This window comes from Zalophus californianus, chromosome 4, assembly GCF_009762305.2.
Source record: "Zalophus californianus isolate mZalCal1 chromosome 4, mZalCal1.pri.v2, whole genome shotgun sequence".
NCBI lineage: Eukaryota > Metazoa > Chordata > Mammalia > Carnivora > Otariidae > Zalophus > Zalophus californianus.
This window is the reverse complement of record NC_045598.1, coordinates 52,354,193-52,380,095: the sequence shown is the minus strand read 5'-3', so window position 1 is coordinate 52,380,095 and position 25,903 is coordinate 52,354,193. Positions and strand designations below refer to the sequence as shown.

Sequence of the window (25,903 nt, the reverse complement as noted above, 5' to 3'; positions counted from 1 at the left end):
GTTACACCAACATGTACACCACCTTCAGGATTCTAAGGCCCAATTCTGTTGAATACAAATAGCAGTACAGCCAACTATGAGATGTCATAGACCAAAAGAGTTATGTATCTGGAGTGAGCAGCTATCATTATCATTCATAAACTCTCCAACTTGGATGCATTTGTATGAGCAGACGCTTCTGGTCTGATAAGAGCCTGGCTCTGGGAAGATGAACAAGATGACCCAGATTCTTACAGAGGAGACACTTTCACACATGAATCACCCAAGAAAAATGGCAGCTGCTTCAGAACATTGGCTGCTTGCCCCAGAAGCTGATCCTGGGAGGGCTTAGTCTACAGAGATGCACCTTCAGTATGGAATGCAATCAGGATAGCAAGGCTAAGTACCTCATCCATCTGACTTCCAGAGTCAGGTGATAACTTGTGTATATTATTTTTTCCTCAGAGTAGCTCTTATTTGAAAACGTAGCCCCTCTTGGCTAGGATCAAGTCAATTTTATTAGTAGTAAGTATTTCCAAAGCTGTGTTCCAAACAGCTTCATAAATATAAATTAATGGGACCAATAACATATTTAATACTGTAATGATAATTTGGAATAATCTTAGTAAGAGTTTTATAATATATCTTTCCAAAAAAAGACAGAAGATAGGTTTTATAGGTCTATTCCCATTAAACCAATGTAAGGGACTGAGAATTTCTGAGTCACAGGATTTGAGAGATGGGAGAAAACAGAAATATTAACTATACCAACACCCCCAGAGTATTCTTGATCTAGGATTCCTAGAAAATGGTCATGCAGCCTGCTTCAATATCTTTAGGGAGAGGAAGAGTGCTTCTTCATGAAGGAATGGCCAGAGATCAATGAACTGCATGAATTCACACTGGTCTTTAGCCTTTTGGAACTTTGATTTTCTCATCTGTAACAGATGGAACTATTTTATAAGACTAGGTGGGAGTAGAAATAATGTGTGTAGAGCAACAGTTTAGCTCCTGGTTATCAGACTGTTATTCACCCGCCTTTTTAATTAAAAAGGTCTTCCCTACATTGGAATGAAATCTGCTTCTTTGAAACTTAATTGGCAGTCTCAGTTCAAACTTCTCAGGGAACACAGAACTATTTTTTCTCTCTTCTGTAAGGCATCACTTTCAACAGAGCTTCCTGTAGTCTTCTCTTCTACAGCCTAAACCCACCCAATTGCCTCCACCATTCCTTAGAATTAATGAATCACTCAAGTCATACCTTTACGGAGTACCAAGAGAACTAGGTACAGATTAGTTGGGAGCACGTTAGGCAAGGTGTCTGTCTTCAAGGAGCCTATAATGCAGTCTGGGTACAATAGGGGCTAAATCAAAATACAAAGTATTATTATTATGGAAAAGAAGGGGCAACTAAATATGATTGGAAACCAGAGAAGGCTTCATGGAATGGTACATTTGAGTTGGGTATTCAAGAACTGGTAGGATTTTGAAAGGCAAGAAGCTTAGGCTGGGGGAACAGCTTAAGCAGAAGTGTGGAGAAGTGAAAAGGTACAAAATATTTTAAGCAGGGTGTTATGGACTGAATTGCGTCTCCCCAAAATTTAGTGGTAAAGCCCTAACTCCCAATGTGGTTGGATTTGGAGATAGGGCTTTCAGAACATAATTAAGGTTAAAGGAGGTCATAAGGGTGAAGCCTTCATCTGATAGGAATGGTGGCCTTATAAGAAGAGGAAGATCTCTCTCTCCTTTTCCCTCTCTCCACCAGCCACCCTCACCATGTGATGACACAGTGAGAAGGCAGCCACCTGCAAGCCAGGAAGAGAATCCTCACCAGAAACAGTTCCCTGCCAGGGCTTGATCTCGAACTTTCCAGCCTCCAGAACTGCGAGGAAATAAATTTGTCGTTTCATCCATGCAGTCTGTGGTATTTGTTACAGCAATCTTAGCAGACTAACACAAAGGGCAACTACTGAGGGGTATCAATGGGTAAAGACTGGAGAGGAGAATAAGTGAGTATGTTGACCAATTGGCCAGAATGAAGAAATGTAAATGGCCAGGCTTTGGAGACAGAGAGACCAATGTTCAAAAATCACAATTTTGCTGCTTCATTAGTTGTGTGATGTTAGGCTAGTTACTCAAACTCTCTGAGCTCAAACCTCTTCTTTGTTAATGGTAGGAAGAGATAATTTACATCAGGCACCATTCATGGTGCCTGGTATATGGAAGGTACTCTATAAATGTTCGCAATTATTTTTTTTAATACTTTATTTATTTTTTGACAGATAGAGAGACAGTGAGAGAGGGAACGCAAGCAGAGGGAGCGGGAGAGGGAGAAGCAGGCTTCCTGTGGAGCAGGGAGCCCGATATGGGGCTCAATCCCAGGGCCCTGGGATCATGACCTGAGCCGAAGGCAGACGCTTAATGACTGAGCCACCCAGGAGCCCCAAATGTTCACAATTATTGTTATATTATTGTAATTATTGCTGATCACAGAACTGGTACTGAGGTAAGACATAAGAGTGATATACGATAGTCAAGGATCAATTTATTTCTTAGAAGTGTCCACTAGCTGAAAGATGGTGCATTTTCTCTACTCTTAACATTCCTAGATGGCAATTGCTTATCTTAGAATGCCAATAATAGAAATCTAATTCTGAACAAAGAAATATTGTTTGCAGAAGAACAGCAGCAACTATGAGAGAAAATGAGCATGTAATTTTGGCATTCTTGTGGTCTAAGGAGAGGGAATTTGAGGCATGGCCAGATGGGCCCTTGATCTGCTTCCTGCTTTGCAAATTCCTATGCATCTATAATACCCAGCTCTAATGTCACCACCTCCATAAAGCCTTATCCACAACTCCCCCACTCCTTCTATTTGTGCACCTACTTCTCTTAGTCTGTTTTCCCACTAGGCTGTGAACATCTCGAAGACAGACTCATATTATTTGTTTCTGTACCCAGCACCTAGCACAGTGCCTAGTACAGAGCTCAACAAATGTTTGTCAAATGACAAAATAGGGACAAAATACAAATACTAAATTGATAAAGTTCACAGAAACAGAAAGATGCTAAAATAGGCCTGTGGACTCTCAAAAACATTATCTGAACTATATACATTTGTATGAAAGGCAGTTCTCCACACTGGCAACAAGACAAGATATCACCAGGACAGTTTATCTACATGCTTTCCAGCCAACAGTCACACCAATGTCTTAGATGAGGACCAAATTAATATGGACACAATGTCGGGAGATCCTGAGTAGGCTAAATGACAGCATCATATTATTTACATGATAAATCAAACATGTTGAAATATAATAGGAATAATGTATAGTGAGTAGTGGGACATAAGGTATTAATTACACAAATATGAAAAAAAAAAAGAGATACAGGTAAATGGCTAAAATTGTGAGAAACTCACAGGAGATTTAGTTAACAAAAGTTCATCATATGTCAACATTAAGATGATGGCTATCCGGAAGCTGAGAATTTTGGTTGGGGGAAAAAAAGTGCAAAACAAAGGCAGAGCTAGAGTTGGTCCTACTGCATCCTATATGATCCAGGTCCCCCTGGATTGCAGTGTGCTCACTCTAGGAGGCCACCTTTTATGGGGGAAGAACATGGAAAACAAGTTAGGAGAAGAAATAATGAAATGAATGGCAACTGTTCAGTCAGAGCAAGAGATTACATGTGCAGTATATCATAACGCTAACACACTACCACAGTTATACACGATCTCCCTTAATCCTCAAAGTAAACTCCCAAGGTCTAGGGGTCCACACACCAGGTCCTCCACCAAAGAACAGAAAAGACCCTCTGTGGTCATTTGTCATTTTATTCTAAAGTTCAAAGCAACACTGGAACAAATGAGAACACATCTGTGTAACAACAAGTTTCATAATACATTGTTGGGAATAGTATATTATGATACTGATTTTGACTCTTGCTTCCTTTCAATGTACTTACAAACGTATCTAGATGTATTTTGGCTTTCTTTGTTAATCACAAATAAGGCTGTAAGACACTGCTTCAAATACTGCATACACACCTTAGAAGCTTTGAACTAAAAAGCAAAAACCAAAAAACCTCAAGTCACAGTCAAGTCTAAAATGACCACACACAGCTGCTAAGTAAGGCAAAGCTCACGTTCTTTTAATCTGGCATTTAACTCTGTCTATCTCAAAGTTAGAATGCATAATAATAGGAATTTTTTAATCTCCATCTTATACATGATAAAACCAGGGCTCAAATAGGTTAAATAATTTACTCAAGGGCATCATAGCTCCTGAGTGCTAGAATAGAAACCCAGGCCAATATGACTGCAAAGTCCAAAGAACAGCCTTTATCCACTTTCTGGGCAGTAGACATAGCAGAGAGAGGGAGAAGGAAGACCAATTGGCTCAGCATGAGAAAGACCATCCGAACGTTAAGACTTCTCAGAGAGAAGAACAGGTTAGCCTTGTGTGATGTTGTTAAAGAAAGCACTAATGTAGAAGCTTTCTCATTAGAAAGAAAGCATTAATGTAGAAGGTTAGTGCAGAAGGACTTATGAGACTTTTAGAAGAGAGTCATGTATCAGCTGGAAGGTTGGATTATATAACCTCCAAGGGTCATTCAACTTGGAGGTAACTCTGAGTCTAGGTTGTGGAGAAACAGTTGACTCTGGCACTAGATTAATCTCCTGCCCTCTCTATGGCTTGAAATATTGCTCGACTTGACCCAGACTTTGGAAAGGAAGTGTTTACTTACAACATCTTCAAGGAACTAAAGGGTTTCCATCATCTTGGGGAAGGGAAGCCTTTTCTAAGCATGATAACAAAGTGAAAAATCATAAAAGAGAAGATGATTTATTTGATTTCATAAAAATAAAAGTTTGCTATGTTATAAAAACACGTCATAAGCAAAATTAAAAGTTAAACTGATTTTTTAAAACGCAGATTTCAAATCAGTAAGAAAAGATAAATACACCAATAGAGGATGGAATAGAGGAAGAAAAGAATGAATATTCATTAGAGAAAAAATAATGGTTGTTACAGGCCAATAAAATTCAGTCTTAGTTATCAAAGACATGGAAGTTAAAACAACAGCATGCCATTGTTGCTTTTAAAATGGACAATGACTGGGGCGCCTGGGTGGCTCAGTGGCTTAGGCTGAGTGGGTTAAGTGATTTTGGCTCAGGTCATAATCCTAGAGTCTGCCCCCCCCCCCAGGTGTGTCTCCTCCCCAAGATAAATAAATAAAATCTTTAATAAATAAATAAAACAGACAATGCCTGAGAAAATGACAATACCGATTGTTGGTGAAGGGAAACAGAATGGTGCATTCTCTGGCCCTATTGCTAGGGACTGTGAATACACAGATAGGTCTATGATAAGATCATGAGGTCAGGTATTGTCTGCCTGGGCCCCTTAAAGCAATTTTCATCACAGTGCTATTTATGACAACAAAAAACTGGAATAATTCTAACTTTTTCACCATAGAGGCTAGGTTAAAAAAATTAAGAAATGCCCCTACAATGGAACAGGTTTAATAAGGCCAATAAAAATGATGTCATTAAAAATATTTAATGACACAGAAAGAGATTTGTGATGTTGTGAAAAGACAAATGCTGTTTAACAATAGAGAATACCCCAATATGGCTCCATTTTGGTAAATACAAATACAAAAACATGTGCATAAGAAAACACTAAAAGAATACATGTTAGCAGGGACTATATAATTTTGGTTTCATTGCTTTTTCTAGGTTTTCTACAGCAAATACACTGAGCTTCTAAAAGTACTTTTAAATCTAGATTTTTAAAAAAATTTTATTTTTTAAAGACAGCGTGAGCATGAGCTGGAGGTGGGGGGGCAGGAGAGGGGGAGATAGGGAGGGGCAGACGGAGAGTGGGAATTCCAAGCAGGCTCCGTGCCCAACACGGGGCTCCATCTCACGACCCAGAGATCATGACCTGAGCCAAAATCAAGAATTGGATGCTTAACCAACTCAGCCACCCAGGCACCCCAAATCTAGATTTTTTTACAGGAAGAAAAAGTTTTGAGGAAAATATCAATGAAAGTTACAGAAGACCCTCCAGGCCCACCTCACCTCAAAAGATCTGAGCTGTTGAACCCAACTTCCTAACAGAAGTCTCCTGGAGACCTTAGTTTTCCTGAAACGAGAGTTAATGAGGCCGCTTCAACTGACCCTGGGGAAAAGGACCCAAAGCTGCTTAGCTGGATTCCTAAGTGGTCTTTCAAGAGTTCCCCAAATATCTCTCTTAGCAAGACGAGTACCGGGTTTGTGCAGCATGGGAGGGGTGGGCTATTATAGCAGGTGACCCTGACTCGATGCAGGGCCCCTCTGTCATCAGCACCTAACTGGCACTCATTTCAAGGCCAGCATCTCAAGGTCTGCCCAGGAGTTACCTGTGATCCCAGCCCAAAGTTTGATGAGATTGTCATGATCGGCCTGCTTCCCACTGGGAATCATTAGCAGAGAGATGCCCATCACCAGCAGGAAGGCTTCCTCTGAGCTCTTGTCTTCCACGTGGTTGCATTATCCCCCCACCCCAAGCTCCCCAGCCCAAACGTCCCTTTCTACCCAACCAACTAGATTGTAAAGTAAAGAAACAAGACCAAAACACCCACAAGTAAAAAACAATATCAACAGCAACAAGAAGTTAAGGTCTCTAAAAGCACACACTACTAAGATTGCACTGCCTGTTTTCCTAGTTCTTGTAAACACATGCTTAGTAAGCAGTCGGTGAGGATTTCTGATCACCCAGTGGTTGTTGATGTAAAAACCAAGACTAGAAAAGCGTATGCAGATCAAGTCCACAGCTGAGAGAGCATCACCTCATCATACTAGGATGTGACACTGCTCACTGCAGACATGACCGCTCCTGCACGACAAGTGAGAGCCCTGCAGTTCTGAGAGCTGAAGTGACTGGCCCACAGTCCCTTACAAGTTACTGGCCACGTGGGCCAGGGCTCTGCCTCGGATTGGAGCAGTAGCACTAAGTAAACCCAGTTTCAGCATGGAGATGTCAAAGCCACCTGTGTAGCCCTCAGAGCACTAGCGGTACCACAGAAGAGCATGAGAGAAGCTTCTTGGTGTGTCTATTTATTTGGGGTTTTCTTATTTTTGTTTTATTCAGGCAAACTTCACATAACATGAAATGAGCCATTTTCAAGTGAAGAAATAATTCGGGGGCATTGAGGACATAAACACCACTTCTATCCAGCCCCAAAACATGTCCGTCACCCCAAAAGGAAACCCCATACCCATTAAGCAGTTGCTGCCTATTCCCCCCTCACCCCAGTCCCTGGCAACCTCCACTCTCTCTCTCTGTACATTTAAATATTATGAATGTTTTTACATGGGACTTTTTGTATCTGACTTCCTTCACTCAGTATAACATTTTTGAGGTTCATCCACATTGCAGCATGAATCAGTACACCGTTTCTTTTTATGGCTGAATAATATTCCATTGTGTGTATATATCACAATGTGTCTGCCTATTCGAAAGGACATCTGGGCTGTTTCTGCCTCCTGGCTATTATACATAGTGCTTCTATGAACATGCATGTCCTTGAATTTGTTTGAGTACCTGTTTTCAATTCTTTGGGGGTATACATGAGTTATCTTAGTTCCTTATGTATTTTACTTATATTTTATCTGACTATAAGAGTATACGGTATTTACTGGAGAAAATGGAAAAATTAGAGAGAAAACACAAATTTTAAAAAAGCCACTTAAGGGTGATTAAGAACATCGTCTTCCATGGATGGAACTGGAGGGTATTATGCTGAGCAAAATAAGTCAATCAGAGAAAGACATGTATCATATGACCTCACTGATATGAGGAATTCTTAATCTCAGGAAACAAACTGAGGGTTGCTGGAGTGGTGGGGGGTGGGAGGGATGGGGTGGCTGGGTGATAGACACTGGGGAGGGTATGTGCTATGGTGAGCGCTGTGAATTGTGCAAGACTGATGAATCACTGATCTGTACCTCTGAAACAAATAATACATTATATGTTAAAAAAAAAAAAAGAAGATAGCAGGAGGGGAAAAATGAAGGGGGTGGAATCAGAGAGGGAGACGAACCATGAGAGACGATGGACTCTGAGAAACAAACTGAGGGTTCTGTGGGGTGGTGGGAGGATGGGTTAGCTTGGTGATGGGTATTAAGGAGGGCACGTACTGCATGGAGCACTGGGTGTTAGACGCAAACAATGAATCATGGAACACTACATCACAAACTAATGATGTAATGTATGGTGATTAACATAACATAATAAAAAAAAAAGGAATATCCTCTTCCGGAAAAGACAGTCTATACGCTAAAAAGCTTATAACCCCATTCTTTCTTTCCTCCCTAAACACATGGATTATTATTTTAGAACTAGGTAATCATTGAGAGTATGGGCTTTGTAGTCATAAAAACCTGGATTTGAATCCTGGCTCTGCTGTTTGCTAGCTGAGTCACTTCACCTCTGTAAGCCTGTTTTCCCAGCTATAAAATAAACACAATAGTACCTATCTCACGGGGTGTTTACGGCACATTAAATGGGATGATGTTGTTATTAAAGTATCTAGTATAGCATCTGGAATAAAACAGGCATTCAGGAAATATTAGCTGTAATAGTACTTTCCACCCAGAGATTTGCTAACTCTACCATAACGTGAGGTTTGCAAGAGAGGAATTCTGTGTTTTTACCACTGTATCTTTAGTGCAGTGCCTGACACACAGTTGGCACTCAATAAATATCTGTTGAGTGAACGAGTGAATATAAATGTTGGAGAAAAGAACTGAAATGAAAGATCTGGGCAAGATCTCTGGGAAAACACAGCTTTCTGAGTTCAGAAGACAAGTAACAACCAACAGAAAATTCTTACAAGTCGCTTTGAATTCGGCACAAGCATATTCCAGTGGCTGCTGTTGGTCAAGTCTGACTTAGGGCCCACATAAAATGGAATCATATGCAAAAAATGGTCAGAAAATAAGTTCATCTTAGTTGCAGCAATTGGGGGCAGAGCTAGGAGCCCTCTGAGGCATGTGGTGAGTTGAACTTCCTAAGCTGCTGGACCAGCTAAGTCTCGGAGCTTTTTTTCAAAGCAAATGAAGCATTTGATGGAATAAACCCAGGCAAAGAGATATTTAAGCATGGGGCCTTGACAGGAACTGCCCTGAAGTAATATCGCTTGGAACTAAAGAGATGATTAGTGAGCTTCTCAGGGCCCTACAGGAAATCTTGCCTGGCACAGGAATGCAAAATTTTCCAACCTTGTCTAAAAACAGTTTCCCCACACTCCACTGCCTCATAATGATGTCTGTAATGGGTTGCAGAGCTCACTGCCTGTGGAAGACCTCACCGCCTTCCTCCTGTTGTGGGTCCGTATCCAATAAGGGACTTGCCCTGTTTGTAGACTAACTTTTGCGCAAGCTCAGGATTTGTAGGAATGGAAGTTCCCTGGAGACAGGCCAGGAAAATGAAGGGCTGACCCCTACCTCAGGTCGCTATTAGTAAGGCCCAGCCAGGGAGGATGTGAGAATCCTTTGTTCTGGGGTAGCAGGCTGTTTTCATACAGGTATGTTTTCATATTTCTCCTTTAAAGCACCCATCACTGCTAAAATTAGATAATTTTTAGTATATGTGTATATGTGAAATTCATTGTTAAAGTCTCTCTCTTCCGCTAAACTACAGACTGTTTCTGTCTTGTTCATTACTGCATCTTCAGCCCCAAGTAGAGGTTTTGTCCACTATGGGCAATAAACATTTGTTGAGTAAATGAATCTAAGGCATTTTATTACAAAAAAAATGTTTTTTTGAGAGAGCATGTGTGCATGTGAAGGGTGGGGCAGAGGAACAGAGAATCTTAAGCAGATTCCACACTCAGCATGGAGTCCAACGCAGGGCTGCATCTCATGACCCGGAGCCAAAACCAAGAGTTGGACGCTTAGCTGACTGAGCCACCCAGACTCCCCCTATTACAAATTTCAATTCAGTTGGAGGCAATATAGTATATTGGTCAAGGACATGAGTTTGAATTCAGCTTCCCTGCTTTGGGACTTGGGCAAACTGCTGAAATTGCTTTTATCAGTTTCCCCACGTTGCTGTAACAAATTACTACAGACTTGGTGGTTTAAAACAACAGAAATTTATTCTCTCACAATTCTGAGGCTCAAAGCCTCAGGACCATGCTCCTTCTTGGGGGCTCTAGGGAGAATCCATCCCTTGCCTCTTCCAGTTTCTCGGGGGTGCCCCAGCATTCCCCAGCTTATGGCCACATCTCCCCAGTCTCTGCCTTGGTCTTCACAACAGCCTCTCCTCTGTGGGTCTGTATGAAATCTCCCTCAGCCTTTGTCTTATGAAGACACTTGTAGGCATCTAGGTCACACCCAGATAATGCAAGATAATCTCTACTCAAAATCCTTAATTAATTTACATCTGCAAATACCCTTTTTCCAAATAAGATAAAATTCATAGGTTCTGGGGATTAGGACATGGACATATCTTTGGGGGGGGGCACCATTCAGCCCATGCCATTTCTCAAAGGCTTGTTTTTTTCTCATCTGTAAAATGGACACACTATCTCTTAGAATTATGAGGATGAAGTGTGACAATGCATGAGAATCATTTAACATGACATAGGGCATATGAAAAGCCCTCAATAGATGGTAGCTCTTAATAGTTCAGGCAAGGAGGCATTACCCGCGATGGCCATTAGAAAAAGTGATGGAGTTCTGCCAGCTCATTTGGACATAAAAATTTTTTTTGCCAATATTAATATCAGTAACTATCTCTAGATTTATTTAATCAGGGCTGGAACCTGACCTTGGCCGTCTTACATGTCATCACATTCTGTACCCACAACAACCATAGAAGACTGGTATTCTCTCCATTTAACAGATGAAAAAAAGAAGAAAAAAACCCACTAAACTAAAGCTCAATTTTTGAGAACCCAAGGCACAAAGCTTACACATACACCAAGGACTTCTCCCTCCAAACCCAGTTCTTCTCTATACTACCTCAGAAAATTAAGGACAGAAATGGAGAAGGCCCCAAACTTCTGTACCTGGCTAAATCACTTGTTAGAGAATATTATGGAAGTTGCTGAGTACAGTGCAGATTAGCCTGGAAGGACCTGAAAACAGTGGTTCTCAAACTTTGTTGCAGATTGGAATCACCTGGAAAACTTTTAAACCCTTCAGTTACAGACCGTAGAGAACAACAAAATCAGAATGGGGGTGAGGGATAGACCCTGGCATGAGGAATTGTTAAAACTCCCCAAATGATTACAATTACAGCTGAGGTTAAGAGCTACTGCTCTATCGGTGGTTCTCAAACATTGGTGGGCATCAGAATCACCCAGGAAGGGCGCCCGGGTGGCTCAGTTGGTTAAGCGACTGCCTTTGGCTCAGGTCATGATCCTGGAGTCCTGGGATCGAATCCCGCATTGGGCTCCCTGCTCAGTGGCGGGGGGGAGGTCTGCTTCTCCCTCTGACCCTCCCCCCCTCATGCTCTCTCTCTCTCATACTCTCTCGCAAATAAATAAATAAAATCTTAAAAAAAAAAAAAAGAATCACCCAGGAAGCTGGTAAAAATACAGAGGCTTAGGGTCCACTCTGCTTCAGTGAACCTGGGTCTCCCCAGGTGATTCTGATGCCCACCAAAGTTTGCAGACAACTACTCTCCTGTAGCTTTCCACTTGGATGTTCTGATTCCCACCACTCACTTGTTTATTTTTGTATTTATTTAAATGCCTGTACCAGAGTCGGAGCTATGTGGATACATAAATAAGACAATTCCTGATCTCAAGATTCCTGGCAAGCTGTTCTGCTGCTCTCACTCTTCACAATGCTCCTCTTGGCTGGCCCTCCTGCTAGAAGGGAAGATCCCTAAGGGCGTTGCTTGACATGAAGAAGATGCTTAATGAATATGTCTTGCGTGAGGAAGAGGAAAGGGAAGGAGAGGAAAAACATACATGAAAATAAGCATCACCTAGGAGTGTGGGGAGACTCATCCACTTTCCCACTTCCCCCACAGAGTAAGGCATGGTTACCTATGGTGTCAGGAAAGACTTCTTTGAAGAGGTGAGGTCTGAACTGGGTCTATAAGGATAACAAAAGGTTGAGATGGGTAGTCTCATCATAGCAAACACCAAAGTTTATACAGAGGCCTGAAATAAGGTGGGAAACAATGAGTAGTTTGGTTCTAGAGCAAAGCAAGCAGGAGCAGAGGGGCCGGATCAGTGGGAGTTGAGGCAGAAGCCAGATGCCAAAGCATTTTGTATGATCTCTCTTCTCCTGCCCTTATCCAAAAGACCTCTAAGTCCAAAAGTCCCTGTCAGTCTTTGAGCAAAGCTTAAGCAAAGCTTGACCAAAGCCACAGGCCCAGGACTAGAAAGGCCTATGATCTCTATGAGCAGGACCGCGGTCCACAAAGTTCTAGAAGCACCTTGAGGCCAAAGTCATTTCTAAAGTGGGTGAACAGGAGGGTCCCTCAGCAGGCAGGTTTAAATCCAAACTAAAATACATGCAGAAAAGGAAAAGGATGGCCTGAGCAAATCAAGAAACTCTCTGCTGCCTCCTGATTATTTATGCCTCCAAGATTGGGCCTGGTCTTAGCCAGCAACTACCGAAAATGGTACCAAGGGAGTACGGAATCTGAGACCCAGGATAGGAGGCAGATAAATCTCTATCCTGATTCTAAATGGCAAAAACAGGAGCATAAACATTTCCGAGTTTGTTTGATTGCTCCTCTGTCTCGACTGGGCGGTGGTTGCTGGGAGCGGGGAGTTCTGTGCTTCTCACACAGCCAAATTGGCCTTTTGTGTAACACCCTAGGACCGCATCCCTCGAAGCTGAATGCCTTACTGACAGCAGCCCATGGAGGAGGAGACAGGAGGGCTGATGAGAGGGACTGGTGTCAAAAGCCGGAGCTGGAAAGACCACTGAGGCTGACCCTCTGCTCCTGTGGTGGTGCCCACTGGCAAGTCCCTCCCCTCTGAGCAGGTTTAGAAGAAGCAAGATTGACCCTCTAGGCATTTTCCTGTACTTTATGACAGAATTCCATAGGCCTCATCTTGGAGGTTCCTTCCCTAAAATGCATAGACTTACCAAGTAAAGAGTCCTAGAGAGCCCAGCTTGGTTGAAGGGGAACTGATTTCCACATCACGTGCTTCCATGCTGGGTTCTAGGCCAACGGACCAAGGACTTGTCAATTAGCAAGGGATTAAGTAGACACAGCAGAGCTGAAAAGAAGCTCCCCTGCTTTCTTATCAAGAAGGTATTCTTCTCACTGTTTCTAGGATGAGACTGGATTTTTAAAAAAAAATTATTTATTTGACAGAGCGCACAAGCAGGGGGAGCAGCAGAGGGAAAGGGAGAAGCAGACTCCCCACTGAGCAGGGAGCTCAATGCGGGGCTCGGTCCCAGGACCCAGGGATCATGACCTGAGCCAAAGGCAGATGCTCAACCAACTGAGCCACCCAGGCGCCCCTAGACTAGATTTTTTTTTTTTTTTTTTTTTGCTATAAAGGAAAAGGAAACTAACAGTGGAGACTAACTTTGGATGGTCAGGAAAAACTTAAAATCTGTGTGGATGACAGTGACAATCATGGCAATATCTGAAAAGGGGAAGAGGATTCTGGGTAGAAGGAGCAGACAATCAAATGTCCCTGGTCAGGAAAAGAGCCTGGCTTGCTGGAGGAACCTCAAGAAAGAGAGTACATCTGGTGCAGAGCCAGCCGGGGAGTCCAGTGCAAGGTGGGGTTTGAGAGAGAGGCGATGCTGTTTTAATGTGCGCCAACTATTGCCCCAAAGCTGTGATTTTCCTGCATGGCTCTGTGATTCTGCCACTGTCCTTTATGTCACCGTTACCAAATTATAACCCCTTGTGCTTCAGATTTCTTTTCTTTTCCTTTTTTTTTAAGACTTTATCTATTGACTTGAGAGAGGGAGAGCAGGAGAGAGACTGAGCAGGAGGGAGGACCAGAGGAAGAAGGAGAAGCAGGTTCCTGGCCAAGTAGGGAGCCTGATGCGGGACTCGATCCCAGGACCCTGGGATCATGACCCGAGCCGAGAGGGAGATGCTTACCCAACTGAGCCACCCAGGCGCCTCCCTGTGCTTCAGATTTCGAACCTGCAAATTTTTCTCCACAAAAACCACATTACTCAAAATATTGCCTTTTTTGAGAGTTAATGATCAGATTATCATCGGTAATGATAATCCCTTACACTGAGATATTTCAAAGCATTATATACAGACACAGAATCCATTTTAGAAAAATTTCTTTTCATAAAAAGTAGGTTTTAGAATTTTAAAGCCTGAATGGGCACGAGAACATCATCTCATGCTCTGAGGAGGAAACACAGGTTCGGAGATGTCCCTCAGATTCTAGCTGTTGTTTATTAGAGCAGCACCTTTGAAGAGAAATAGAACAGAAGACACACATGCAAGCTTCATGTGTAATTTTGGATTGGCTAGTAGCAACATTTTAAAAGGATTAGGTAAAATCAATTTTACAATATATTTCATTTAATTCAATACATGAAAAGTTATTTCAACATGTAGCCAATATGAAAATTATTAATGAGATGTTTTAAGTTCTTTTATCATATCAAAACTTTGAAATCCAGAAGCGTTTTACAGTTATACTACATCTCACTTCGGACTGGCCACATTGCAAGTGTTCCTTAGCCACAGGTGTCTGGTGGCTACGACACTAAACCATGCAACATTGGAGCCTCCTAATGAAGAAGGCAGCCAGATCAAGGACTGCTAGCCCCCTCTTTACAGATGAGAACACTGAGGCCCAGAATTTAACTGACAAATCACTGACCTGGTGGTGGAGTTGAGCTGGGACTAGAATCTATGCTCCTTGTCAAGTGCTCTTTCTCAAATCATACTTCCCTCCCCTTGGAGAATAAGAAGGAAGAATGGGAAGCGTAAGAACTACCAGAAGCAAGTACCCATCTGTACTGGAGACTGGGATGGGGCTTCATACTTGGTTTCACTCTTATAGGGACCCTTTGGAGTTGATGTCCCTTCTCCCATTTTCCATATGAGGCTCCTGAGGCTCCAAGTGCTTCTGTTGTTGATAGTGGCAAGATGGTACCTGTCCTTTGAAGAAAATGCTACTACCAGTATGAGCAAGATGTTGCTTGAGGCTGTAGGGGACAAGGGCAGGCTGCCCCACGATGGGCCACTCTGGCATGAGTGTTATTTTGAGCTAAAGGTAATCAAAACCCAGCAGAAACAGGAAAAGCTCCTCTCCTGAATCTCAAGTGCCTAAATTTACATTGGAAAAGAGAGCCTGCAACTGGAAGAGAGCTAGGAACAGAAATTCCCCTTTACCTAAGAAAGTTATCTGCATAAAAGGGCAACCTTCTTTTCCCAAACATCTCCTTTCACCTTCCTGCACAATGGCCTTCCTCCCCTTTGTATCCTTGGCTCCTACCTCTCCTTAGCTCAGATAACTTCATATTGCCTCATTGTTTTTGGAATCTCATGTCTGTGTGGATTCCCCACACGTATGCCTATTAAATTTGATTTTCTCCTGTTATTCTGTCTCATGTCAATTTGATTCTAAGTTGAGCTAGAATGACCTCGAAGGGCAGAGAAAAGTCTGCCTTCCCAACAAGGCCAACACCCGAATTGGGGCTGTCTTAAACATCACAGGGCTACCCCAGGAATTCCACCAGAAATTCTTCCAACCAGCTACCAGTTTTGAAGATGGGACACTGAATGGATAAGCTCTCAAAGACCCCAGTCCTAGGAAGGCTGTTCTTTAGCCTGCCAAGTACCAAGACTCCTGCCAAGTACCAAGTCCTTATGTTGCTCCTTCACCCACTGCCCCTGCTCCAAATCCATACAATCAGGAGTACAAGAAAAGGATCCAGCTACCTCATTTGGGCTAAGTGTGAACTAAGGTCCAAGCTACAGGCAAGTCAATATCATTTAAATTGACTCCTTAAGTGCCAAGGACAAACCAAGTAACAGAGAAAGTGGACAAGAGGAAGCAACCCCTCCTGAAGCAGAGAACCTGGTCACAGTTCTTGACAGTCAAGCTCTCAGGGAAGAGGTGGGCTAAGGGACTGAGGCCAGCATGTAACTATCTGTCTATTATGACCGTGCAATCAGATGTCCTTGGCACAACACACAAGTGTGACCCAGAGATGTGTTTGTTGGCCAGGGAAAGTCTTAGGTGATAGATTCAAATGTCCCACTCCAGAGGTGAGTAAAAGGAAGTTCAGAGTCACAGTAACTCCAGAGCTCAAGCTCATTAAGAACCACGCTGTACACTACCCTACTATGTGTAAAGCTCTAAGCTAGTAGAAAAAGCCAGGCTCCATTTAAAAAACCAAGGCAGGACAAAAAATACCCCCAAATCTAGTCTGTCAGCACAGAGAATTATTTGAAGTTGGAAGCAAGCCTTGGTATTTTTTTAAGTAGGAGGTTCCCTCCCTTTCTGCTACCTACGGGTGCAATTTCCAGTCCTTTCTCCAAAAGAAACATTTGGCTTTCTATAGAGAACCTCTGAGACCTCATGTGACTGAACATGGAAGAAGGGGAAAGAGGCCCTCATCACACCCCATCCCAAAACCCCCATGGGGAAGCTGAGGTTGGGCCCCTGTAGATCCATTTATTTTAGAAGGTACTTGGTTCTGAAGCATTTGTTTCAGAAATTACCCCCATGCCCCATCAATAGTAGCTTTCAACGGCTCTTCCCGGGTGGGCTTCTCTCTGTTCAATTTCATTTCCTGTTGGAAAGGATAAACAGGTAACTGTTTAATGCCACTGACTGGACTCATTTAACAGAAAAACAGGACCTGAGTGAGGCTGGGGGACCAGGGTGGGGTTGATGGGTGGAACGGAGCAGCTGGGGGAAGAGAAAGGCATTAAAGAACACCAACGGATGGGGCTTATTTCACTGCTCCTACATATGAGGGAGCATGGCCCACAGGAGGAGGGAATAGGAATGCAGAGGAAGGAGTGTAATCAGCTGCCACTTTGAACGTGGATCCCTAGACTTGGACTGGAAGCCTTGGTGGGGATCCTGGCACTGCCCCTCACTGCTCGTGCCCTTCAGCCAACTCCTTCAAGCCTGATGAGCCTCAGTGGCCTGTCTGTTCTCCCATACAAGGTGGTATGAATTCGAATGATGCATGCAACATGCTTAGCCAGTGCCTCGCACATAGTAGGTATTCACTTGCAGAAGCTATGAATCGGCATAGCTGGGATAGGAACCCAAACAATTCAGCACCTTGTTTCCTACTACATACCAGACACTGTGTTGGGCAATAAGAGCATGAAAGAGCCCCTGGCTTTAAAAAGGCAGGCAAAATATAGATAATTTCAGTATAGTATGGTAAGGACTCTGATCAGGATAGACATGGGGTGATATGGTACCCCACATATGAAGTATTTGGAGGCACTGTTGATGGTCAATGGGATTGATAAAAAGGATTCATTCATTGTCTCTCCCTCTCTCTCTCTTTAGAATGCAAGGTCCAGCAAAGCAGTGATGCTGCCTATCTTATTCAGCACTATGCCCTTTAGGAGCACTAAGGGAATGCTTAAGACGGCACTTAAGTAAGAAGGAGTTAGACCGGAGGAGAATGAGGTTTATCAAAGGCAATCCAGTCAGAAGAAACCACATGAACAAAGGCGCAGAGACTAGAAGTAGAGTGATACATTTCGGGAATTAGAGGCAGGTTGTTAAAACAAATGGAGTAAAAAGTACTGGGGTAGGGATGATGTGAGAGGAGTCAGCAGGGTAAGACCACGGAGAACCTTGCTTCTCAAGCTAAGAAGCGTGGTGCTGATGTGGGTGAACGTTCATGTGTGCAACATTCATCCGGAGTGGAAAAGCTGTGGACATGGGCTGATCGAATCGGATCTAAAATCTCTAAAATATGCTTTCCCTACACGCCTGCCAAAGTACCTATGACTTTTGTTTTACTGTAAAGCCCAAAGTAATAATCATATTAACCGAAAACAGCCGTTACTTCTTACTCTCCAATTAATTTATCAGGTTTGCTAGCCAGGTCAATTTTCACAACAACCAGATGAGGTAATTACTTTTATTATCTCATCTTACAAGTGAGGAGACCAAAGCACAGATAGGTAGAGTGGCTTGCTCAAAGTCACACAGAATTTAGGTAGTAGACACAGGATTCAAACTTAGTCACCTGGGCCCCAGAGTTCATTCCCTTAACCACCATGTTATCTCAAATCTATCTTCCAGTTCACCATTTCTCTCTTCAGCTGAATGCATCCGCTGTTTGACCCATCTGAATGAGCTTCTAATTTCTATAACTCTGTTTTTCAGTTCTAGAATTTCTACTTGGTTCTTTTAAAATCTCTTCTTTTTATCATGTTATCCTGTGCTTGCCCTATGGTTTCTATTTCCTCTTCACCATGAGACATTTTATTTATTTATTCTTCCCATGAAATATTTTAAACATATATTCTCTCCCAAATCGGTCTATTGTCTTTAGTTTTAAGGTATGAGCTTCTCTGTGTGTTTTGTCTACTGACTCTTGCCAAGGGTGGGCTTCTTTTATTCCTCTCCTCCACATACTATAATTTTTAAAGGCGAACTTAACATCAGTAGGAATCTGCTGTTGTTATTCAGTAGTTCTGATTTTTAAAATTTTGTTTTTGGTGGGAGCGCCACAGGCACTGCGATGTAGAGACATTTTGTGAGCTGCTTTTAGGTTGTCCCCTGTGAGGGTCTCAGAGTTTAATCAATTCCAGACCAAGTTTTTACATTCTCTTCTTGGTTTGTAGCTTGTGTACGACATGAGAAGAACTCCAACCCCCAAGCCCCACATAACACAGGTTGGGGCCTGTATTTCCCCTGGGTGACCCCAACAGCCCAGGGTGGTTCACAGACTTCCACACCACACCCCAGTAGAACTGTCCTTCTTTCATGCTCAGTCTAGTCATTCCTCACTGACAGCCTAAGCAGCAAGTTTGTTTCCTATGACCTCAGTTCTCATCCCCATGAGATACTGAAATTCTAGCCCCCGAGAACCATACACATTTCCCGTATTTTTATAAAACCCTTTATTTAATTCCTTCTTGCTGATCATTGCTCTATCATGGAGCTTGTTCTTCTGGTACCTGGAGATTTCTCCTTTTTTGGGTGCCAGCCTGTCAGCGAATTTATTTTCATTGTGTCCTTCCACCAGCATCTCTGTGCAATTAGGGGGGAATGTCCCTTGACAGCCCAATTGACCAAAATGACCAGAAGGGTTTGATTATACATTTAGATATCAGTCTTTCCCACCTGGCTCTGTGTTCAGGGAGGACGGAGACCTTTGTCTAATTCATCTTTCAATACTAATTTTTCAGACAGTGCCCAGACCAGAGTAGGAAGCAAAAAAGATTTAATCAATGAATGACTTAATTAATTCATTGAGTTAATCAATGAATTAATCAGCTTTCTTTCTCATTCTAAATGGGAATGAAAGGCCATATACTAATTTTCTTCTAGAGAAATATGACACCAAGAATCTCTGGAAAGCCATCCACGTCCTCTGGAAGGCCACGCTGAACAAACAAAGTTTGGGGCCAGTCTTAGTCCAGCTTTTGAGCAAGTAGGTTCACAGCTATTGACACTACTTTCCTGAAGGGCACCCCCTGCTAATTACAGTGCTGGTCTGGTAGAAATTCAACGTCTGGCAGCCTCAGCTCTTGACTGGGGGTTCTGCTGCCTTTTTAGCACGTAACTGATGTCCTTTTATAGCCATAACTGGAACCTGATCAGCAATATGCAGTGTACAATGATATCATTTTTGCTGTTGGTGCCATAAGGAGCTTGCCAATTATGTTCACATTCTTGACAACACCTAGCAAAGTGCTTGTCACAGAGTGGGCACTGAGTGGACATTTAGTGTGCTTGATGTCTTCTTTCACATCAAAAAAAATTCCTAAATATTTGTTGAGGATCTACTGCCTCCTGGGCATTGTGCCTGGTGCTGGACATGGAGAGGAATAACATAACATTCATCCTAAATTAGAAAAAGAATGTCCAAAATAATGTTGACAAGAGAAAATTATTCTAAACTTCCTTTTATTTAAGGTGAAAGGATATCTCACGTCATCCCACCACCCTAAAATGCCTAATAAAGTATAAGCATCAACATAACCTTGCCTATTACTGTTTTATAAGGTTCTTTCTCTCCAGGGAGAAAACACAACTCTCAGTGAACACATGAACTGACAAAGAGAGCTGATTATAAAAGGCATCTGACATAAAGGACAATGATTTCTGAGCTTATATCACTACAATCCCAGAATCTAGAATCACACCTGAACTAAAGCAGAAACTCAGTAACTTTGTTGAATGTATTTGCACGTATATATACAGATGTGCCCATCCACGTATATGGCCTGAGATAAGTTGTGACTCATTATTCCACACATATTTATTGAGGATTTCCTATGAACAAGAGTCTGTCCTAGATTTTGTGATGGAGACAAAGACAAAGAACAAGAACAAAGTAGAAATCCTACTTACAAGGAACTTTCAGGCTTCAAAATGAGATAGACAGGTATATAAATCACCATGATATAACACAGAAAATGCTAAGAGAAGAAGAGGGGAAAGGGCTATGGAAGTTCCAAAGAAGGAAAGGCCCCTTCCTGCTGAGGGATTAGATAAGACTGTGGCTAATATAGAATTTGTTCTTGGTCTTGAAGGATAAGTAATTTGTGCAAGCAGAAGGGAGAGAATGGTTACTGGCAAGGAAAAAAGGGGTGATTCAGGTGGAAAGAATAGCTTAGGCAAAAGCAGGGAGGAAGAAAAGCACAGGGTATATAAGAAGAAATAGAAATTTCGCCGGAGATGCATAAAGGGACAAAATGGGGAGTAGAGGGAAACAAGCCTGGAAGGGTTGGATGAGCCAGCCTGCAGGGGCTTTGAATGCGTCCCGACTGACCATTCCAGGACACAGGATCTCTGTGGAGTAGCTGGTGCTTAGCATATGGCGGAGCTTAATTAATACTACAACAACTCCGTAGCAGGAACCTGTTCCCCACATGTACACAGGAAGCCGCCATCTGTACGCACAGGCAATTACAAACATTCCAAATACTCTGCTCTGAACCCTGCAAGCACATCAAATACTCACTGTAAAAGGTCACCCAGCAAACAGCTCTGATCAATCCTGGCTCAGGCAGAATCAAATCCCCTAAATAAGATCCACTAGATGCAATGTCAGGAAGGTCAGAAACAACCCTATTTCACATCTTGAAGCATTTTTACCATATGGAACATTTTAGAGGAAGAAGGAAAAGGAAAGGGGGGGGAGAAACCTCTCCAGAAATAATAGAATTCCAAGTAATTAAACGTTAAATAATCACAAAGTAAGCAAGGGATTTATTTTGCCCCCCCCAACCCCCCGCCAAGGATCTAAGAAGCAGTTGATTTCAAAGACGGCCATGCCAGGATTAAAAATGGAGTCTCACGCCTCCTCCCCACCACCTCCTCCTCCCCCTGTCCACCTCCCCCCCACCACCTCCCCTACGCATCACCATTGTGTACCTTTGTCGAGTTCACTTGAAATGTTCCACGATGAGGTAGGCACTAACTCAGCAGTGACTGACAGCTCTGTTTCTGGAAAGAAAAAGAAGGGAGGGGAGAAAGACAAGGGTGATATTAAATATATAAGTAACTTATGGGCTGTTAGAAGCATTACAGATTTCCAAAGGCCCTGCCTTCTGAGAGAGACCAGGGCAATCCCAGAGCTTTTAAGCTGGAATGGGGCTCTGCTCACCCAGCAGAGGTGCCTGCCTTACAGAGGCTATCCAGATGAACAATCTGTAGACCAGCTTGCAAGGCTGTTTTCTTTAAAACGTGGGCTTGAAAATTAAAATACAAATATTTCATGAACAAAAAAACCAAGTCTGCAGAAATGACCAAACATTATCAAACATAAACTTTTCTTTTTCTTATTAGAAGACCACTCCTAGACTAATATATTCAATAGTCTTTCCATGGAAAATGAGAGCCACATTGCTCTTGCTGATTTTATTTGTTGTATTCGTGAATTGATAGGATTTCTATTAATAGAGAAATCTATGTCTCTACATTGAAACTTATAGTCAAGACAAATGAAAGCTAAGTATTTGAATACAAGAGTCAACTGAGGTAACTAAACTTAAAAGGCAATTTTCAAAACCACCATAAATTTGGGGCCGCCTGGGTGAATCAGTCGGTTAAGCATCTGCCTTCTGCTCAGATCATGATTCCAGGATCCTGGGATGGAGCCCCACATTGGGTTCCCTGCTCAATGGGGAGTCTGCTTCTTTTTCTCCCTCTGCCCCTCGCCCTGCTCGTGCTCTCTCTCTCTCTTAAATAAATAAAAGCTTTAAAAAAAAAACCACCATAAATTAAAGCAAATACACAAATCAACAATCTAAAGGGCACAATACACTATGAAGATTTAAAAACTCTTCAGTAATAGATTGTAATACACAAATGATGTTTTTGTTGTTGTTTTTGAAATTTTAAGCCACGACACCATCTACTAGCACATTTTAATAGGGTTTCACTAATCTCCCCTTAGGCCATATCTACACACACACACACACACACACACACACACACACACACACACACACACACTGTATTATAGAACTTTAGTTCTGAGCAGGATCTCAGAGAACTCAGAGCCTCTGACATTAGATATAGGGCACCAAGGGGCACCTGAGTGGCTCAGACTTTGGCTCAGGTCATGACCTCAGGGTCCTGGGATCCAGCCCCATGTTGGGCTCAGCACTTAGCGGGGAGTCTGCTTATCCCTCTCCCTCTGCCCCTTGCCCAGCTCGTGTTCTCTCTGTCTCTCTCAAAATAAATAAATAAAATCTTAAAAAAAAAAAGATATATGGCACCCATGCTGTCAATTCTCCTTCCTTCAATCTGGTACAGACATCATTATCAATTATGGCCCTTTTTGCCCTATTAAATCTGGGATCTGCCTTAGAGCCTTTTCAAAACAGTACTCTAGGTAGCCACTAAAAATGGTTCTGAAATGCAAAGTGAACTTTTTAGTGAGCGGAAGAATTGGGATTTAAATCCAGGTCTGTCTAATTGTCCACACAGCTCTAGTAGTTCATGCTATTTGGTACTCAAGTCTGTGAAACCTGATTTCTTTTTCATCTTACCTCTCTGGCTTCCCCTTTTTACCTAGATAAGCAGACTTTCTACCACTTCCTTATTTACTGATGGGGCTTGGCTGCCACTTGGCCACAGATGCCACACACCATAGTCAGTGAGCTTTGCCAAGAACAGGATGTTTACCCACTGAGACCTTGCAAAGGCCCACTTCTAGTTTGTCTACTGGGTCTCTGATCAACCTGTCACACAAAGCAGAGACAAAAGGGCTGTTCGGTTTGTGCAGACCTTCTAAGGTTTTCCTCTTTCCCTGTCCAAGAGCAGCTGGGAAAGAAAGAAAAACCACACACACCCTACCCAACCCAAATGGCCCCAGTCCCCTCCTATGTCCTGAGCTAAAAACAGCATAGATTCTTTTAAGGGGACCTGAAGCCAGATGGTAGGGCAGGAAGCTGAAAGCACATTAGATTCCAAAATATGAAATGAAAAAGAAAAAAGTATCCCAAGTAGGAAAAATGCTTAACCCAAAACCACAGTAGAAGGCAGTGCTTCTGCCTGGTATGAACCACTTGTCCTAGGAATGAGTATTTCGTGCAGGTGACTTCATGAGGAAGATCTAATTGTCTACACTCGGGGGCCCTCCATGAATGACTCCAACCACAGCTCCACTCTCACCCCAATCCTGTTGCCACCCACTTCGGCTCTTTGAATAATCGCCCCTTGTTTGCAGTATTATGGACAGCTGTGGTTCACCATATAAAAGGGCTCATCAAGCACTCCAATACCCGGACTTCAGGGAGCTTGGGAATGGAAACATGGCAGCCAAGGAAGCATTTCAGCAAGGAAGCAAAAGGTGGGGAAGTGGTGGGATTAAGATCGACCTTGACAGTATTTACATTCAACATTTTCATAGCTTCATCTTACTGCTGCTCACAGTTAAACTGCCAGAAACACAGGTTTCATTTTACAGTATTAATTTTATAGAAAGTTAGCTCTATGTCACTTGGTTTTTCTAACCTGAGTTTGAATTGCTGATTGAATATAATTTGGGACCGATGACAAATGAATAGATTCTTGGCACTGCTAACAGTAAAACTGTTCCCCATGTGTCCCTGGACACTAATTGCTACTCCGCTCTTGGACTGTGGCAAAGATCATTTCAATTCACAAGCTTAAGTGATTGTGATGATTCTGAGGAATTTTGTTCGCAGCCTCAAGATCTATTCCTTTAGATAACTACATGTTCAGCTTTTCAGATAAAATGATAATAAAAACATAAAATATCTTAAAATATGAATAATCTCCCTGAAAAATATTATCTTCCACATTTTTTAAAAGAAAGGCTGATTATTTTCTGTGAAAAGTTAAGTAATGGTAATTCCCCGTCACAAAAAATGATGTTAATAAGCTTCCCCTCCCCCAAAAGGAAGGTTGACCTTTACATGAGAAAAATTCAGTACTTCTCAACTTGCGCTCCATGGAGTCCAAGGTCAGTAGCAGCTTTAGAGAGAGACACAACCACCAGCCTTGACCACGTAGGATCTCCACTGATGGATTCAGCTTCTTTCCTACGTCCTCATCATGGCAAACGGATGAGATATTTCCAAGTACATTTAATACCTGACTAGCAACATCTCTTTGTGTAAAATCATTGTGGTAAGAGCAACTGGTATGTGCCAATTAGGAGATAGTAGAATATTTAATGGAAACACACACCTAGATTAAAATACTAATTTTATGATCATGAGCAAGTTACTTGACAACTTTTGACTTCTATTTTCTCATCTGTAAAATGGAGACAATAAAAGACACCTCCCAGCACTGTGGCAAGGATTACATTAGATTACGGTCCAAAAGGGGTCCTGCATACTGTCCAGGACAGTGTGGACACTTGAGATCTTCTGTGCCTTCCTCTCTGTCTAGTAAGGCAGATAATAACCACCCTCTAGGCAGACATACTCCTGTTAGCTGCTATGTCACTGTCTAGGTTTGAAATAACACATTCTCTCTCTTTTAGGAAAGACTCTGTATTTCTCATGCCTTACTAATCTAAGCCAATCTTTTCATTTTTGTGAGGTTTTCCCGAATTGGTCACCAGTTCTCTTAAGAACATAAGTGCTTTTATGTACTTTTATCTAACTTAGGCAAATCAAGTGTGTTTTAGAAAACTCCGGCCCTTATCTTCCCTGACCTCTGCAGGAGGGCAAACCATTCTTCTCCCGATTTGATCAATAGGAGCTATTATCTTTGCAGTTTCACTGATGATTGACTTCTTGGCACTGATTCTGCAAACCATAAGGTTTTGGTATTTAAGCCTGAACAGTGGGAGTGTTATTTGGAGGAAAGGAAAAAAAAAATAAGCCTTGAATCCTCCTCATTGATAAAAGCCTGTGCTCTCTGAAAGGATTACTGGTTCATCTCAGCGGTTGGCAGGTAGAGACCCAACATTCACAGGATGTAGAAGCTCTTTCAAGAAGCACCCAGCCATGCCACATCCTGTATCCTGATGCAGGGATACGTGAGGTTACACAGACACAAACCAGCATATCAGGAGACTAGTGGCCAGCCCAGTTGTCACAAGGGCCAAGTATGAAGGAATAAATGGCTACCCCAGTGCCCTTCTTGACCGGAGCCACTGAGTCCCAGAATGTTGTATCCGGGTGTGCCCTAGAGATACTCTGTTTTTTGCACTCACCGGATTTTGTGGGGGTATCTTTATAGAGGAACATTAGAGGCTTTAGGGGGAGAGACGAGAGGACGACAAGGCTCTAGACCCTCCTTCAACAGGAACAATCTTCCATGTCTC

The 25,903-nt window shown here is 42.5% G+C and overlaps 1 protein-coding gene across 1 annotated transcript in view; it reads right to left on the bottom strand.

Moving 5' to 3' along the window:
* The window catches only part of ROR1 (receptor tyrosine kinase like orphan receptor 1), a 181,240-nt gene extending 159,370 nt beyond the window's left edge, over window positions 1-21,870 (bottom strand). The window contains 2 exon segments of the mRNA XM_027616695.2: window positions 21,526-21,732; window positions 21,735-21,870. Coding sequence (XP_027472496.1) covers window positions 21,526-21,732; window positions 21,735-21,870 — 343 coding nt within the window.
* Between the last annotated feature and the right edge of the window lie 4,033 nt (window positions 21,871-25,903).